Below are 17,131 nucleotides of genomic sequence, written 5' to 3'. Positions count from 1 at the left end.
CCCAAGTCAGCTGTGTGCAAGGCAAGTACCTGCTGTACAATCAGTGTAACCCTATCCATGAGACTCAACATTTTCCTTTTTGGATTTTAACTCCGTATTGTTTGGAGATAACCTGCAAACCGTTGGGACCCAATGTCTGGGATCTGAGGTTCCACCCCCACCTGAGTTTCCAAGTTCTCGGCAGACCTGAGGGGAGGCCCGTGGACTGCAGGGCAGGCAGTGCGGAAGGGCCAGTGGCGTGCTGAGTGGCTCCGTTCTTCACTGTCCTGCATCTTCAAAAGCATCTTCTTCTCTTTCCTGTTTTTCTTTAAAAATTGATGGAACACCTAGTTATTATTTGTAACATAATTGTAGCACATACTCCTGGATATTAACTAGGTGAACCTGATTCAAAACGTGTTATTCAAGAATGTGTAGTTTTGGATCCAAAATGGGCCTTTTCAAAATCCTTCATAACACAAATGTGGAGTCTTAAGGTCTTAGAAATCAACTTGGAAGGCTGGAGAGAGAAGATCTTGCCTTGAATACGGCCAGCCCCAGCTTCAAAAGCTTCAAGACCATTTGGAACTGCAAATGGTCCTCCAGGCCCTGCCAGGAGTGATCCCTGAGCACAGAGCCAAGACTAAGCCCTGAGCACCACTGGGTACTTGGCCTCTGCTCACATGAGGTCATCTCAGCCTGCTCACAGCAAGACTGTTGGTGTTTTCAGGGCTCCCTCATTCATGATGCACATCAGTCTCATTAATTACTAAAATCAGTGCATCTGCAATCTAAAGAAAGTCATATTTAGAAGGGTTCCCCATGCCTCTCCCTCCTCTTTTCTTCTCTGTTTCCCCACCACTGAGACTTGTTTTTGAAAAGTGACTTGTTGCTTGACTCTTGGATCTTAAAAACGTTGTGAGGGGCTGGAGCAATAGCACAGTGGGTAGGGCATTTACCTTGCACACGGCCGACCCGGGCTCGATTCCCAGCAGCCCATATGATCCCCTGACCACCGCCAGGAGTAATTCCTGAGTGCAAAGCCAGGAGTAGCTCCTGTGCGTCTCCAGGTGTGACCCCAAAAGAAAAAAAAAACCAAAAAAACAAAAAACAACATCACCAACAACAAAATAATTAAACGTTGTGAGTCAATTCCAAGCCCCAGACCTTCTGCGATTCATCTTCAGTATCCTTGCTCAGTGATGCCTCTAACGGAAAGACAGACTTGGCATCATAAAGTGGCCCAGTGAGTGTGCTTCCAGCATCCCTTAGTGCTCACTTGTATCAGCTAGTCACTGCGCAAGGGTCAGCCTTGTAAGCACACTGCTTAGGGCCACAGAGAATAAGCTAGCTTGGAGGAAACATCCCCAAATAAGACATAAACCAGGAGCTTGCTATTTTACCTCTTGAGAGAGCAATGCCAGATTTTGCCGTGTGCAGCCCCTGGGGACCGGTTTGTAGCTAGAGGAAGTCCGGCTCTTGCTCACTCTTACCTGATGACTTCCTCTTTGTAGAGTGCATCTCAGTTTGAATGCAAAGCTCATTGACTTCAAATGCTTCTCGTATAGCATAGGATGCAGAAAAATGATTTGCAGATAGAGACACACGTTTTTCTTTTGGAAAACTTGGAAATGCTCGTAGTGAGCTAATAGTGACTGACATTCATTCTTATTACAATAATTATCACAATAAATATTATTACAATAATTATTAATTATTACCACCACAATTATTGGTGGGAAGTTCTTTAAGTAATTACAAAGGGTTTTTTCACTAAAAATTTAAAATTCAGGTTTAGGAAAAGATTATAATTAATAATCAGTATGATGCTTAATACCGATAGATGTATATCACTCTAAAAGTCTCCAGAGAGCTGATTACTTATGGAAGGCTTAAATCCATACATACAGTTTATTTAAATACCCAAATAGACTAAAAACCTTCAAGTTTTAAATCTAAACATGAGGATTTTAAGGGTCAGTCAGAGAACATAGGGATTAAAGCACATGACTTGCATGCAGGTAACTCTGGTTTGACCCCTGACATATGGTTCCCTGAGCATTTCTGCGTATAGCTGTGGAGACCCTGAGCACTGCCAGGTGTGGTTCTGTAGACCTCTGGGTAGCACAGGGGTGACCTAGGTTATCCCTAGCACTCCAGGACCTGAGCAACACCATGTACTCAGACCCTAGCACTGAACTACCAGCCCAGTTGTCCAAGAATCCCTAAGTAGGGCCCCTGGGCCTTATAAGCACTACCTGGGGGGGCCCAAAATAAATAAATTAGCAAATAGGCCAGACCTATTAGAAATCCTCCATCACATACACACCACATGCATACAAACATGTATACATCTCATGTATACTTGATCTAACAAAACATATTTTTTTGCAAATTCTGGTAGTAGTAGTAAGTAGCCAGAGAGGAATGGAGTACTATCAGAAGGATATCATCTGGGGTTTTCTTTCCAGTTCTGCTCCTTTTTATCTGTATGTGCCTAAGAGGTTTCCTTAAACTTCTCTCTCTATAAGGTTATGAGAAGTTATGATTCCTTGGTGCTGGCTTGTGGTTTGTGCTGACTAAGCATTGACTTTCATTTCCCTGATCATGAGACTTTTCTGTTCTCTGGGGAAGGAAGAAGCAAATGTGCTCGTATCCACCTTTCTTCTTTTTTGAGGACTGAAAAGAAAAATCACAGGAAGACTTAGAGCTGCACAATTGCTAAGACTAGCCTGTTGATATTATTTTCTGTTTCTTGAGAAAAGAAGAGATTGATCATTGTATCATCATTCATCAGTCTTCCTCCTTGTAATATATTTATTTCGTGGAAGGGAATGTACTGGATAGGGTCTAGAAGACTGATGTCTTCTGGTTGTGCTAATAGCAAGTCTTGTCTGAGAAGGGCTGTCTCTGCTTCAGGGATCACAGGGCTGAGGGAGGCTGTCTCTCTGGAGTCTGACTTTAGGAGCCCGAAGCGGAGACCGCAGACACTGGGACAAAAAGCACAAGCAGGAGCTATCGGTGTGAAAAACAGGCCAGTTAGTGCCCACTTAACTTGGGCGGGATGGTGTAGGCCAGCTTGCTAAAGGGGTAATGATACCGAATAGGGTGGAGTGGGTAAGGAACGGAGGTGTAGAGCCAGTCACCGAGATGATGGGGAAAAGCACTTGAAGACATCCATGTGGGCTGCCTATGGGAGTGTGTGGGATCGACTGCCTTGGACCCCCAAGATTCAATACTTGGTCCCTGAAATAAGCCAGTATATGAAGCAGCTTAGCAGGAGAAAAGGTAAACCAGTTGGCCCATTTTTAAAATTATGTACAACAGATCAGCAAAGGAGAATAGAAGTGAATACCACTCCCCAACCCTGCGCCCAGAGCAATGAGACTTGAGTCTTAGTAGGGGAGAGAGAAGGGGGTTATGCAGCGCTTAGGGAATGGGGGGAGGGTTTTCGGGAAGGTGAACGGGACCTCAGAAGAATAGATGGGAGATGTAGTTTGTGGTAGAGTATGTTTGGGGGTGATGTCGCCTTCCTGTTTTCCTTGCCTCCTGAAGAGTCCACCCCACCTGTTTGTCGAAACTCTCCAGGAGGGGCGTTATCCAGCTGGGTTCCTTTTGAGGGCCCTGCCTTTGGACGCCAACAGGAGTGGCAGTTCAGAGAAGGCTTCCTGAGTAGCGCAGGCCAGGGAGGAAATAGTGAAACACCAGAGCAGCCGAGCCGAAACAGCCAAGCATACACAGCAGCGAGGCCGCAGTGAGCTTCCAAACAGACTCTCCACCGAGATGGTATTATTTTGGCACATCTATCTAGATTGAAGAGAGAAGAAAGATTTTTGGTGACACCAGACACATAGAGAAATATTTTAATACTCAGAGGCAGTCCTTAGGACTCAGTATTAAACCAGCACTGCCAAGCAGCATTAAGGACCAGTAGAGACGCAGGTGAGTTTGTGACAGTGCCACCCGCTAGGTGTTAAGGTCTTTCTCCACGGGCCTCAATGGAGCGGGAAGGCAGGATTCGGGAAGGTGACCCTGGGCTTGTGATGGGCACCATGACTGTGGCAGAAGGGATATTTCTAGGTGGTGGAAAGGCCATTTGGATTGTGTGGCTCAAATCCAGGGGAGATAGGCAGATACTTCAGGACGGAGAGGGATGAGGGATGGTAGGTTGTGTGGTTCACTGTGAGGTTTTGTGGCCTAAGTAGGACCAGGTTAGGGGAGAAACCACTGAGGAACTTAGCAGAGGAGATGAGTCGTGTTGGTTTGAACGGCTGAGGTATAGGTGGCACAAGTGGCTCTGTCCAGGTTCGGGACCATAACTCCAGATGGTTAGATGGGCCATCGAGTGATGAGAGAAGACGTCAGGATGTGGGGTCCTGGTCTCCGGCGGTATTTTGAATGTGCTAGGGGACAGCCAGTCCCGTTCTGCCCTTTGCCTCTGGCCAATCTTCTGTTCGAAACAAAGGGGATGTGTATGCCCTCCGCCATGAATTCTCCGTACAAAATGTAAATGTGAGAGAGAGAGAACAAGGTCTTGTCCGGGGAGAGGGAGCTTTTTATTAGAATTTCCGGCGAATTGCTTCTCAGGAGTCATGGGTCAAATCCGGGCTTTTAATTATTTTGCATTCTCACTGGAGTTCTTCTCCTCAAGAATAAAATGCCATGCCAATATGAGAGTTATTAAAAACTCATTTTCATGGAGACTCTGACCTGCATGTGAAAGAAGCAAATCCACAATTCCCTGTGTTCTGTGGCAGTGATTTACTTGTCAGGGTTTTCAGCATGTGATTTTATGACTTATACATCCAATGCATTATAAATGATCACTTACTTTGATTTGTTTGTTTGTTTGTTTGTTTGGAGCCACACCTGGTGATGCTCAGGGGTTACTCCAGGCTCTGCACCCAGGAATCCCTCCTGGTAAGCTCAGGGGACCATATAGGTTGCTAGGGATCGAATCCGGATCAGCTGCATGCAAAGACAAGCACTCTGCCCCCTGTACTAGCTGTCCATCCCAATTGCTCATTTTGGGAATGTAGAATTATGAGGGTTGGAGAGATAGTAGAGAGTGTAGGTGCAGGTTTGCATGCAGCTGATCAGATTCAATCCCCAGCACCATGTGGTCTCTCAAGCTTTGCTGGGTGCAGCCCTGGAGGTGCTCAGTTCGACCAGGGTAGCTGACTGATCCCCAGCATCATGGGCGCCCAAGAAGCAGTGCCTCCTTGGATGCTTACCTTAATCAAGAAACACCAGGAGGGGCCCCTGAACCTCCTGGCCACTGCTTGGGAGACACCACCCCCAAATCTTTAAGTGAAGCATTATATATAGTACAAGCTTTAAAACTTTATTAATTTTAGCAGGTGTACGAGCATCAGTTTTATTTTATTTTTGTTCAGTTTTGATTTGGGTTTTGGGGGTCACACCCACAAGTGCTGAGGGCTTCCTGGGCTCTGTGCTCAGGGATCACATTCCTGGTGGTGCTCAGGCCTTACTCTTGGCTCTCCACTCAGCGGACAGAGTGCAGGGTGGTGCTAGGTACTGAACCTGAGTCAACTGCAGGGAAGGCAAGCCCCTTAAGCCTTCCCTATACTATCTCTCTGGCCCAGATTTTATTGTGCAGTTCTCTCCCTTGCATCTCAGAGTAAGCATGGAAGAGATTTTCCTAGAAGGACCGGAAGGCCATCTTGGAAACATTTAGAGCTCTGGATAGGTAAGGGATGTGGAGACCTCTGGTGGCTTACTATATTTTTAGAATCTGAAGGAATAACTGGGTGCTAAGTGAAAAGCTGTAGAATTCCAGTTGGAAAGAAGTATGAAGAATGTGCATTATTATTATTATTTTTTTAACTTATTATTTTTTAACCTGACAAAAGGGGAAACGGAGGCCCAGAAAGGCTAACTGAACTTGCCAGGATCACAGGGCCGAGTTGAGACACTGAGCAGGTCAGGTGCCGACAGAGCAAGCCTGGGCCAAGAGAGCAAGCAGCCCAGGAAACGTGGCAAGCACAGGGCAGGGAGAGCCTCGTTCTCTGCTCCCTCCCACACGTGGCCCCACAGTGTCCACTGTGCCCTGCTTCCTCTCTCCCCGGCTTCCGTCTCTCACTGGCCACCACAGTGAGAGAAAATCAAGGGGAAACCCCCTGCTTTATGTTTCTCCCTCCTGACTCACCTGCTCCTTACCACTGAGGGGGCCTGACCAGGTCACTACCTCCTGTCAGAGCCCTGCCTCTGAGTCTCCCGGGCCCTTGCCTCCTTGCTGTGATGTTTGAAAGCAGGTCCACAGGTGTCCCCCCCACCCACCGTGGGCATCGGGGACCCAGAGCATGCATTCTCTTACACGTCATGGCCCTGCCACTTGTGTGTGGTCTCAGCTAGATTGTTGCACCTCTTCGAGCCAGCATTTTCCTTTACCAAGTGGAAGCGGAAGAACTTGCTCAGGAACTGTTGGGATCGTCAGCCCTGCAGAGCCCTTGCCTTGGAGTACCCAGCCTGCAGTGTCTGGTGGACGGTAGTTCTTACTGGGAAGGCTTGGTCATCATACCCTACATTTCTTGCCCCTGCCCAGAGAACTCATCATAAGAGACGGCTTCACCGTCCCCTCCCCAAGGCACAAGTGCAGCATCTGGCACAGAGAGGTCCCATGATGAAACTTGTTAAGTGAAAATTAGTCATGATCCCATGAATGAGTCATTTCATCTTTCTGCACCCCAGTTCTTTATGACTAAAATCAGGTGGAAGAGAAATGATGCATACTAAGCACCTAAAATGGTACATAGTACATAGTACATAGTTTTAATTCAAGAAATAGTAGCTATTGGTGGCACCGTGTGCATCCTTTAAAAGCCAAGGTCAAATGTTAGTTCTTTGACTGATACCTCTTTCGCTATTTTTTTCTATCCCTTGACCAAAGTAATTATTTCCTGTTCTCTTGTAAAGCTAGGTCAGTGAGGAAAAAGTTTTAGAATCTAACAGAACTTGTCCTGAATCCTGATGACTTGTATGATGTTTAAGCAAATTAACTAGGCTCTTAAGCCCTCTCTGTAATTGGGCATCATATGGTAATGATACAGAGCTCTCTCTGTTCTGGTTATTCTGTTAAATTGCAGATCTTTTTTTTTTTTTAACTGCAAAAATAGGGCTCTGTTGATCTTGCTGCTATAGTGTAGGTGGTTCAAATATGTAATGACTCAAGCACCCCACCCAGCCCCTGGGGATGTTAGATAAATAAAATGTAAATTTAATGCAGGGCAGTACAGATGAAGCTTCACTGAATATCCACTGGAGAAATTAGTATAGTTATAAACGATGAAACAAGATAGGGTTAGGGGAAAACGCTAGAAAGCCAGTACTAAGGGTTTTATGAAACACAGAAGAAATGCCAATGTTTGATCCGATGATACAAATACAGTGGGTGTAGGAATGTCTAGAGAAGATCAACTCTAACAGATGCCTGACTGCTAATGACACTTTCACACAAAGGAGTGGGAGTGATGAAAAGGAAGTCAGGAGAGTAAGATCTTTAGTTGCTCCGGCTCCACAGGTTCTGTTTTATGGTCACTTCCTCGAATCATCCACCCACCCCACACGCCCTCTTGCTCAATCTTTTTAAAAGTGAGATTATTTGGAGACCAGAGTTATAGTATAACAGGTTGGGCTCTTGCCTTGCATGTGGCCAACCCAGGTTCCATCCTCAGCATCTCGTGTGGTCCCCTGGACCCCACCAGGAGTAATTCCCAAGTGCAGAGCCAGGAGTAAGCTCTGAGCTTTGCTGGGTGTACTCCCCACCCCCCTTAGAAAGATAAGACTATTTTAAAATGTGTTCCTAGTATCGGACTGGAGCAATAGCACAGTGGGTAGGGCATTTGCCTTGCATGCAGCCGACCTGGGTTCCATTCCTCCATCCTCTCGGAGAGCCAAGCAAGCTACCCATGGCGTATTCGATATGCCTTAAACAGTAACAACAAGTCTCACAGTGGAGACATTACTGGTGCCCGCTCAAGCTAATCAATGAACAACAGGACGACAGGACGACAGTGTGACAGTGCAGTGCTATCCATATCGCTTTTTGTGTTTATTACTAAGGGGCACATTGAACAGCATATACTTCTCCTTCAAACTTCCCCTTCAGTCTCCTAGATCCTGGCACTGAGGCCCCCAGTCTGCTCAGATGAGTTCCTTGCATGACCTGTGGGATCATATAATGTGCTTAGAGTCCTGGGGTCCAGACCTGCTCTTTAGTGTTGGGGAGAGGGCTGGCTCAGAAAAGCTAGAGGGCGTGCTCACACCCGCCCAGGGAAGCTCAGAGCTGCACTCCAGGATTCTCGGGGCCACGCCCAGTGTTGTGCTATATGCAGGTTTCATCAGGGAGCCCTGGGCTAGAAAGGCACAGGATCTAGTAGAATTATCATTTATCTATGAATTCATTGATCCCTTAATGTGTGAAGTCTAGGGTTCGTTAGAGACAGATGTGTTTATCTTTCAGTTTATGCCTGTTCAAGTACCCAACGATGAAGAGAAAAGTGATCCTGTCCTTTTTGCTGGTAAAGTTCGGGATTTGATGGCTGAGTAAGTATTTATGCAGAGTCATAAGCAGTAAGTAGTTTTAGCATTGTTTGTAATGGCATCTAATGTGGCTGGAGTTTTTTAGGGTACGGGGTGCATTTCTGGCAGTGTTCCTATCAGGCTTCTCCCAGAGGTCACTAGCGATACCTGGTGGTTAGTTGCTGGGCATCAAAGTCATGCACCTCCACCCTTGCCCCATGCAAGGCATACTATTCAGGCACCCCCTAATATAATTTTTAAAGTGTTTCTTTTTCCTCAGGGTCTCATTCCCCAGCTTATTTTGTAAAATAAGTAAAACAATGTGTCCAGGAACTTGGATCAATAAAACAACCTATGGTCACTATTTTCCCTTGCTGCCACCCCAGACTAATGGAAATGTATCTTTGCAGAGACAGAGGGTTCCAGTAACCCAGGGAGCTAGCCAATGTTTTCCACAGGGCAGACTCCCAACAGGCCTGGCACTGTCAGAGTCTTGCTGGGGTTCGAACCCAGTTCCTGGGTCCCTGCCATGGCCAGAGACCTTCTACTTGCCTTCCTTCTGTAGCGCTGCCTCAGGCTGGGCGTTTCACCCCCAAATCTGCAAGGGAACTCAGTGTCTGCAAGGAAAGGGGGCAGGTCATCTCCGTTAAGAGAGGGCGAGAGATTTAAGACTTAGGAACTATGACATGAAAGGCAGATATTTCCCGGCACATGAGCGAGTTTGAGCCGGCCACGATTATTTCTCGTGTCTCATGATCAAAGGATGCATGTCCTACTGTTGCACCCCCCCCTCCGGGCATCAGGTACCCGATCCCTGCATACCTCCTCCCAGTCATTCCTAGTAGCTCTGGAGCTTCTAGTTCCCCAATATTTAAAACTCAACTGGAGCAACTGGGAAGAAAGAAGAGTTGGACTGAAGTGACATATGGACATCGGTGGGGGGATTAGACACTGTAGTGGCGGTGAGGAGCAGTCGCTTTGGCTATCAAGACCATGAGCTATTGTAGCCAAGGCCCCTGAGACACCAGTCTGCAAGGTGAAGAAAGGTTGGAAACTCGTGGTCGACCACTGTGGTTGTAACTGCTGGTCCATGGACTGGGATGCAGGCCAGGTGCCATTCTGTGTGATGGCAGAGGTTGAAGAACACTGATTTAAGGTAGAAGTTTGAAACATCCTTAAGCAGAACAAGAACTCAGTGGGAGCTTTGAATTGAGAGTCACAGCTGAACATACGTACGTGAGTGTGTGTGTGTATAAAATCTCTATACACACAAATGTATAATCAGATTAGTATACATGGGCGGGATCACACATAAACACGTACGTATATATTCTTATTGCTATTTCCCAGCCCAATAACGCTATTATTGATGTGTTTAGCCCCAAACAGCCTTCTGTTACCGTGTGTCCCAGGAGTGCTTGGTTTACCTAGTTTCTGGAAGAGCTACAAAACCGGCTTTTCTGCTGTTCCTCTCTTCATGCTTTCATAGCAGTTTAGCTCCAAAAGTTAGGATAAAGGCGAGCATTAGGGACCGAGAGAATTCATAACTGATAGTTGGGCTTCCTGATAAGTGCCTACAAACACTTGGGAACTGTTTAGCCTGACGTAGGAGGCATAAAGGCCACTGATAAGAGGAAAGGCCTCTGTGTTTCACAAGCCTGGACTTATCCCTCCAAGGCTGAGGACTCACTGTGATGGTTTCCTTAGAATATCAGTGAACAAGAAATGGAATGAAAAGAAATTTTCAGGAAATCATTTTTTATCTTAGATGATTTTTACTGGGTTTGTGTTTTTAAATTTTTTTTAATTTCTTTTTTTGTGGGGGCTGGAGTATCATCCCCAATGTGCTCAGGGCTTCCTCCTGGCTCTGTACACAGGAATCATTCCTGATGGGTTCAAGGGACCATATGAGGTACCAGGAATCAAACCCAGGTTAGCCACATGCAAAGCAAATACCCTACCCACTGTCCTATCGCCCCAGCCCCTAACTTAATTTTTTTTTAATTTTCTCTTTATTTACCTGTACAGTGCTGGTAGTGATGGTTTCTTGCATACATCATTCCAGCTACACCAAGGTTTTTAAAAATTCTTATTTATAGGATTATTTCCAAGTTGAGTTCCTATTTCTGAGAAGGAACAAGGTAATAAGAGTCCTGTTGTTCTCCGAAGACAGAGGAGGTTCGGGCTTGAAAGAAATGTTACCTTGTTACCAGTTCTCATTGCATGTTTAGATGGCCGTCAGGTAAGAAGGTGAACTCCAGTATGGATGGATAAAAACATGCAGAGGGATTGTAGTTTGGATGGATCGCTTATGCGTTTGCACAGATGCCCTTTATCTATTTAAAGTCCTTCCAGGGGCATCCTTTGCCCTTCCAGTAATCCTGTGGACTATGGGGAGCAATAGTGCCCATGCACAGATGAGAAAAGTGAGCTTAGGTTACGAGCTCAAAGGTAAAAGACTCCACTGAGCTTTGAACCCAGGCCAGTGAGACAAAGATCTGTTATGACTGTGACAGTTACACACACACGCACACACACACACACATCTGCTGACAGAGGCATGCAAACATAGGGAGATTCACTTTGGTCTCAGTAAGTCTAGAAGCAAGGAAATATGTCCCTTTGGCTATTTAAAACAAAAACAAAAACAAGTAACTGACTTAAAGGCTAGAGTGGTAATACAGGGGGTAGGGAGTTTGCCTTGCATGTGGCTGACCCAGGTTTAAACCCCAGTACCCCATATGAGTCTCTGAACCCACGAGGAGTGATCCCTTAATGCGAAGCCAGGAGTAAGCCCTGACCATGGCTGGGTGTGGCCCCAAAACCAAACCAATCCAAAACAATAATCCCCCAAAACAAAGTTGCTGGCTTAAAAAGAAGTAAATGTATTTTCATTTACTGTTGTGTGTTGCCTACTTCATGCATAATGAAGATAAAAACCTTCCTTTAAAAAAATAATACAGGCTATTAGTGTGCTTCCTAATGCTTTTCAGAGCGCTGGGAATTCCAGTCACGGATCATACCTATGAAGATTGCAGATTGATGATTTCAGCAGGACAGCTTACATTGCCTATGGAGGCTGGATTGGTAGAATTTACCAAAATTAGCCGGAAACTAAAGTAAGTGAACATTAAATTCCCTAAGCTTTCAGGGTGTTCCAAAGAGATCGAAAATCCTGTATGTGGCTTTGTTGCTGCTCTGCTCCAGAAGCTGTATGATGTTTATGAGGGAAACGAAGGTTGTGGATTTATCTCCCATCTAAGTCATCTAGTTTCACATTTTCAAGAAGAGGTAATGCAGAAATGTGTGTTGGTCCCTGGAGGAGAGCTGGAGGTGGTTTACGTGAGTCAGCCTGGCTCTATCTCCCTGTTCAGAATTGACTTCATGTTGTTTATCTTGCTACCTTCTTACAAGAAGGCAATCAGCATTATTAGATGGACTACTTGTGTGAAATATGAGTTGACTTGTAGAGGAAGCAATTCTATCTCTGAATTTTAAATACCTTAACTTTTTATTCTGGGCTTATACTTTTAAATATATATATATATATGTATACTCCTTGTGCCTTTTGGACATTGCCTTTGAATTATGCAATATGAAGTATAGTAATTTACTACATACTGTTCATTCTGCTTCCAGACCTAATAGGGGTTTTCAGAATTTATTGGTTATCTTCAGGGAGACTTTGATACCCGCCCAGAAGGATGCTGCAGAAGCAGTTGCTAAAGAAAAGTTTAACATTCCAACATAAAATTTTAGTAAAGTATTTAATAAATATAATTTATGCTATTATTATAGGTAGGTTATTTCTGCAAGGAAAATATTAAGTGTTTATGTCATGTTGGCAATATTCACTCCAACATGGAAAGTTTAGATAGCACTGAGATTGAATCCAGAACAAGTTTGCGTTAAGTCACCTGTTTAATTCTCCAAGACAAAGACAGGATATGATGCACATTGCAGTATTTTTTCCAGTGATTTATCACCCTGATTTTTCATAACTGATATTGGGGAAGTCCAAGTAGTCTTTTTTTATCCCAGTTCTCAGGAATCTCTCCTGGAGAGTTTGGGGGACTCTGGGGTGCTGGGGATTGAACCTGGATGGACCACGTGCTAGGCAAGCGTCCTAACCACTAACCAATCCCCCCAGCCCCTAGGGAAGCACAGATAATCTAAGGACAACTTTCCTGTCACAGCATTTTGTGAAATGGGAATTTATTATCATCTTGAAAACAAGCTTTTAAACCACTCCATGAGTACTGTTGACTTGGTTATGGCTCATTCAAATGAACTTTCTTATTTTCTTCTCCTAGTCATTATCAATTCACTGCATTTCCCTTCTCAGTTATGCTTCTTTCCCTCAGGTGGTTAGGATAATTACATTTATACTCCTATCTTTTCATAAATTAGACGTCTTTCTACTTTCTGATTTAAATACATATTTTCAGATTTATCACTTAAAGCACTTTCCTTCAGACAAACTAATAAAGCAGTGTTTATGAAATGTCTTTGAGGGTTGTAAAGAGCTAATAGCATGTGTGTATAATTCTTGCTTTGTCTAGATTAGACTGGGATAGCATTCGGAAGCACCTGGATGAATATGCAGCTATTGCAAGTTCATCCAAAGGAGGAAGAATCGGTATTGAAGAGTTTGCTGAGTATTTAAAGTTGCCTGTTTCAGATGTCTTGAGACAACTTTTTGCACTTTTTGACCGGGTATGTTAAAATTTATTCTCTAACATTTTTATTTTGCCAATCCTCATAAGCAAAGGAGCATAAATCAATCTGTCAGACATTAGGAAAACATACTGGGTCAGTGTTAGAAGAAGTAAGACTGAGCCATGGCACAGTGATAGTACAGCAGGTAGGTGTTTGCCTGGCACAAGACTGACCCAGGTTCAATCCCTGGTACCACATATGGTCCCCAGAGTTCTACCAGGAGTAATTCCTGGTGCAGAGCCAGGAATAAGTCCTGAGCACTGCTGGGTGTCGCCCCAAACCTTAAAAAATTGATTTTAAAAAGACTGAGTCTTGATTTAATTGCATGATTTTGTTTTCTCACTGTAGCAGTGGTCGTAGTATTGGTATTAGCAGTAATAGTAGCGATATAGTAGTAGAAGTAGTAGGAGAGGAAGTAGGAGAGTAGAAGTTGTGATATGGGAGTAGGGAGAGTGGTAGTGATATTACTGTAGGAGTTGTAGTACTGTAGTAATAGCAGTAGAAGAGTAATGGTAGTGGTAATAATAGTAGTAGTGATAGTGGAATGAATCGTGGGAAGAGTATTTAGAGGAGGAGGAGGAATAATGGTTATGATAGTGTCTATTTTAATTACTATGTCTGAAATAAAAACTGTGGTTATATAGCCATGCTTGTGATGTGGAATTAGACATGTTGATGAAACTAGCAAGAATTTGAAAATTTATGTCAAAAAAACTACAAATTGACAACATAAGTGATGCTATTCTGTTCTAAAGGCTTGTAGATTTTCAAAATTACCACATGTCTTAATTTCAACATTTTATACAAAAGTTTCCATTAAAATATTTGAAACTATATTGTGGGTATACAGTTTTTACTTATTAATGTGTGCTTTGGGCAGTGAGAGCATTGAATTATCTTACAGTTTCCAAAAATGTGTCACGGTTTTAAGTTCGCTATTTTTAATATCCTCTCAGAGAGCCCGGCAAACTACCGAGAGTATCCGCCCACACGGAAGAGTCTGGCAGGTTCCCCGTGGCGTATTCGATATGCCAGATGCAGTAACAATAACATGTCTCATTCCCTTGACCATGAAAGAGCCTCCAATCGTTGGGAAAGATGAGTAAGGAGAAGCTGCTAAAATCTCAGGGCTAGGACGAATGGAGACGTTTCTGGTGCCCACTCGAGCAAATCGATGTACAACGGGATGACAGTGGTGACAGTGATTTTTAATATGTATAATTTTTAGTAATACACTTTATGGTGCAATACTTTGAGTTGTAACCAACACAGCGGCCTGTAACTTCTACCATAAACAAGATAAGCTACAACAGTTGTGAAAACATTTTCCTTGGAGCTCTGTGTATGTGGTCAGGACTTTCTCCACTTAACCTCCAGAACCTGTTTCTCATTCCTGCAGTTTTGCCTTTTAAGATTCCGCACAGGTAGATTCAGAGAGCATGTCTCCTGAGTCTGGCTTCCTTCACCTCGCACAAAGCCTGTGACATTCTGCCCTGTGGTTGCATATATATTATTGAGTAGGCCACACACACTGTGTTTGGGGGGCCCCTTTTGTTCTTAGTACTTCACTGTGTGGATGTACGTCCTTGGCTTATCCACTCCCCATGTAAGGCAGAATTTTTCTTCCTTACAGTTTGAAGTGATTATGAATATAACTTTTCAGAGCATTTGTGACAGGTATTTGTGGAAATATATGTATTGGGTTTTTAAATTTAAATTTACTTACTTATTTTCTGTGGTGCTCACCCATGCAGGGCAAGTGCTTGACTCCTCAGCTATATCCCTGACCCGAAATGTAAATTTTCATTTCACTTGGCTGAAATGAAATTGTGACTTGTGATGTCTTTCTTTTCCTTTACCTGAGAGTGACTTTATTTTGCATTCATTCTTGCAGGGTTTTTTTTTTTTAAATTGATAAGGAACTCTTTTTTTTTTTCTTTTTGGGTCACACCCGGCGATGCACAGGGCTTACTCCTGGCTCTACACTCAGGAATTACTCCTGGCGGTGCTGGGAGACCATATGGGATGCTGGGAATCGAACCCCGGGCCGGCCGTGTGCAAGGCAAACGCCCTACCCGCTGTGCTATTGCTCCAGCCCCTGATAAGGAACTCTTTACGTTGCTACTTCTTCTCTCCTTTGAACAGCTGAATGATGAGGTCCTGTCACCTTTGTTTCGTGCCTGCCTGGTTGTTTGTTGGTCAGGTTCTTAATCTCCCCACCAGCCCTCCTGCCCTTGGTATTTTGCAGAGGTAGTTTGTCATGTTTTATTCAGAGACTCTATAAAAGAGGGACTAAGCTGGGTCCCTTTCATCCTGACTCCCTCATCGAAGTTTCCCTTCTCTTTTAGCCCCTGGGGATGGCGGGGGGGGGGGGAGATATTTTTGAAAGAAACAAAATAGATGGATTTATGACAAAAGCCAGAACAAGGCTACACCCACTGCACTCCTTGCCCTGAGCGGTCAGGATCCCCTGACTTACCCTGAGACCTCATAGATAAACTTCCAAACAGCCTTCGGCTCCTATAGACGGTGTCCGGTGTGGGCCTTTCTGGCACCCTGCCTATGACCTTGGCTCAGTGGTGGGGCAACTCTAGAGCACAATGAAGATTTAGACCAAGGAGAAACAAACCGTGGGCTCTAAATGCAAGTTGGGAAATGGGAGGAACAGCTCTCCCTGTACTGCCTTTTTGGGAGATTAGCGGTTTCCAGTGTGGCTCTAGAATCCATACACGTTAAATAGGAACTTGTGCCACAAATCAAGACGGCAGAGGGAAAGGAGGGTCTGGACACCTGCGTGGGAGGAAACTGAGAATGCGTCTTACTTAGCATGCTCACAGGATTTTTCAGGTGCACAGTTAATCTCCCTAGAGGGGACTCTGCCTTTCAGATGTCAAAGTGCCATAAGTCGCAGCTAGAGAATTTCAATGACCCCAGGTCTGTCTTGACTGCTGACACCTGCCGGCAGCAGCCCCCAGCCCCGTAGTTCCAATGGCACCCTGAGCTCTGGGAAGATGGGTGTGGGGAAGGGCGGAAGAGCCCGGGATTAGAGTCCCCCAAGTCACGCCTGCTTCACCCAACTCTGAGCAGGAGTGCAGTGGGCTGCAGGCGTCTGGAGCCTGGGGAGCCTTTGGAGTTGATTCCGCCTCTTGCTCCTCAGTTTCTGCAGGGACTGCGTCTTTAAGTTCATACAGCCATGCTCACTGAGAAGTCTCTTCCTTTCTTTGTCCGGGTTCAGCCGTGGGCCCTGTGCTGGTCTGTGAATACGCTCTTCTTTTCCTCCCCCAGCATATTGCAAGGCAGAGAGTAGTCTGGAGAATTAATTGCTAATGCATTAAACTTGTTTTCCTTCTTGCATCCTCCTCCTCCTCCTCTTTATCCTCCTCCTCCTCCTTCCTCTCCCTTCCCTCTCCCTCCCTCTCCCCCCTTCTCTCCTCTCCCCCCTCCCTCCTCCCCTATCTTGCCTGCATGTCTGTGCCTGTGAAGATGTGCTTTGCTGTGGGGAACTGAATGATGCAATAAATGTTACCACACCCCGTACACATCCCCAGTTCCACGCTAGGTTTGTTTTCTCACCAGGTTAAAGAGATCTAGCAGGGGCAATGTCTGATGGGAAAGACAAGGAATTCCAGTAATTTCATAGTTTGTTTCAGAAGCGCTTATCTGGCTAAATTCAATGCTTAATGAGGGGCGGGGGCTGGGGAGGAAGGGTGGAAAAGAGAAAGGGCGGAGTGTTCTGTTGCTCTTTCCTAGTTATAAAGTTCTGCAGAGAAGACTGCTCCCGTAGGCCCTCCCATGTTCCTTGTCCACTTGGTCTTCCTTTTCCCCTTCCTGCTGTTCCCTCCTTTTCCCCAAGTCTGATGCAGTTGTTGGTTGGTGTTCTGGGGCTCAGGGA

The 17,131-nt window shown here is 45.0% G+C and overlaps 1 protein-coding gene across 1 annotated transcript in view; it reads left to right on the top strand.

Moving 5' to 3' along the window:
* The window catches only part of LPCAT2 (lysophosphatidylcholine acyltransferase 2), a 77,363-nt gene that overhangs the window by 27,368 nt on the left and 32,864 nt on the right, over window positions 1-17,131 (top strand). The window contains exons 9-11 of the mRNA XM_004600665.2: window positions 8,462-8,544; window positions 11,514-11,639; window positions 13,083-13,236. Of these exons, the coding sequence (XP_004600722.2) occupies window positions 8,462-8,544; window positions 11,514-11,639; window positions 13,083-13,236 (363 nt within the window). The remainder of the gene's footprint in view (window positions 1-8,461; window positions 8,545-11,513; window positions 11,640-13,082; window positions 13,237-17,131) is intronic.

The sequence above is a fragment of the Sorex araneus genome, chromosome 8, assembly GCF_027595985.1.
Source record: "Sorex araneus isolate mSorAra2 chromosome 8, mSorAra2.pri, whole genome shotgun sequence".
Taxonomy (NCBI): Eukaryota; Metazoa; Chordata; class Mammalia; order Eulipotyphla; family Soricidae; genus Sorex; species Sorex araneus.
This window is presented reverse-complemented; position numbering and strand designations above follow the sequence as displayed.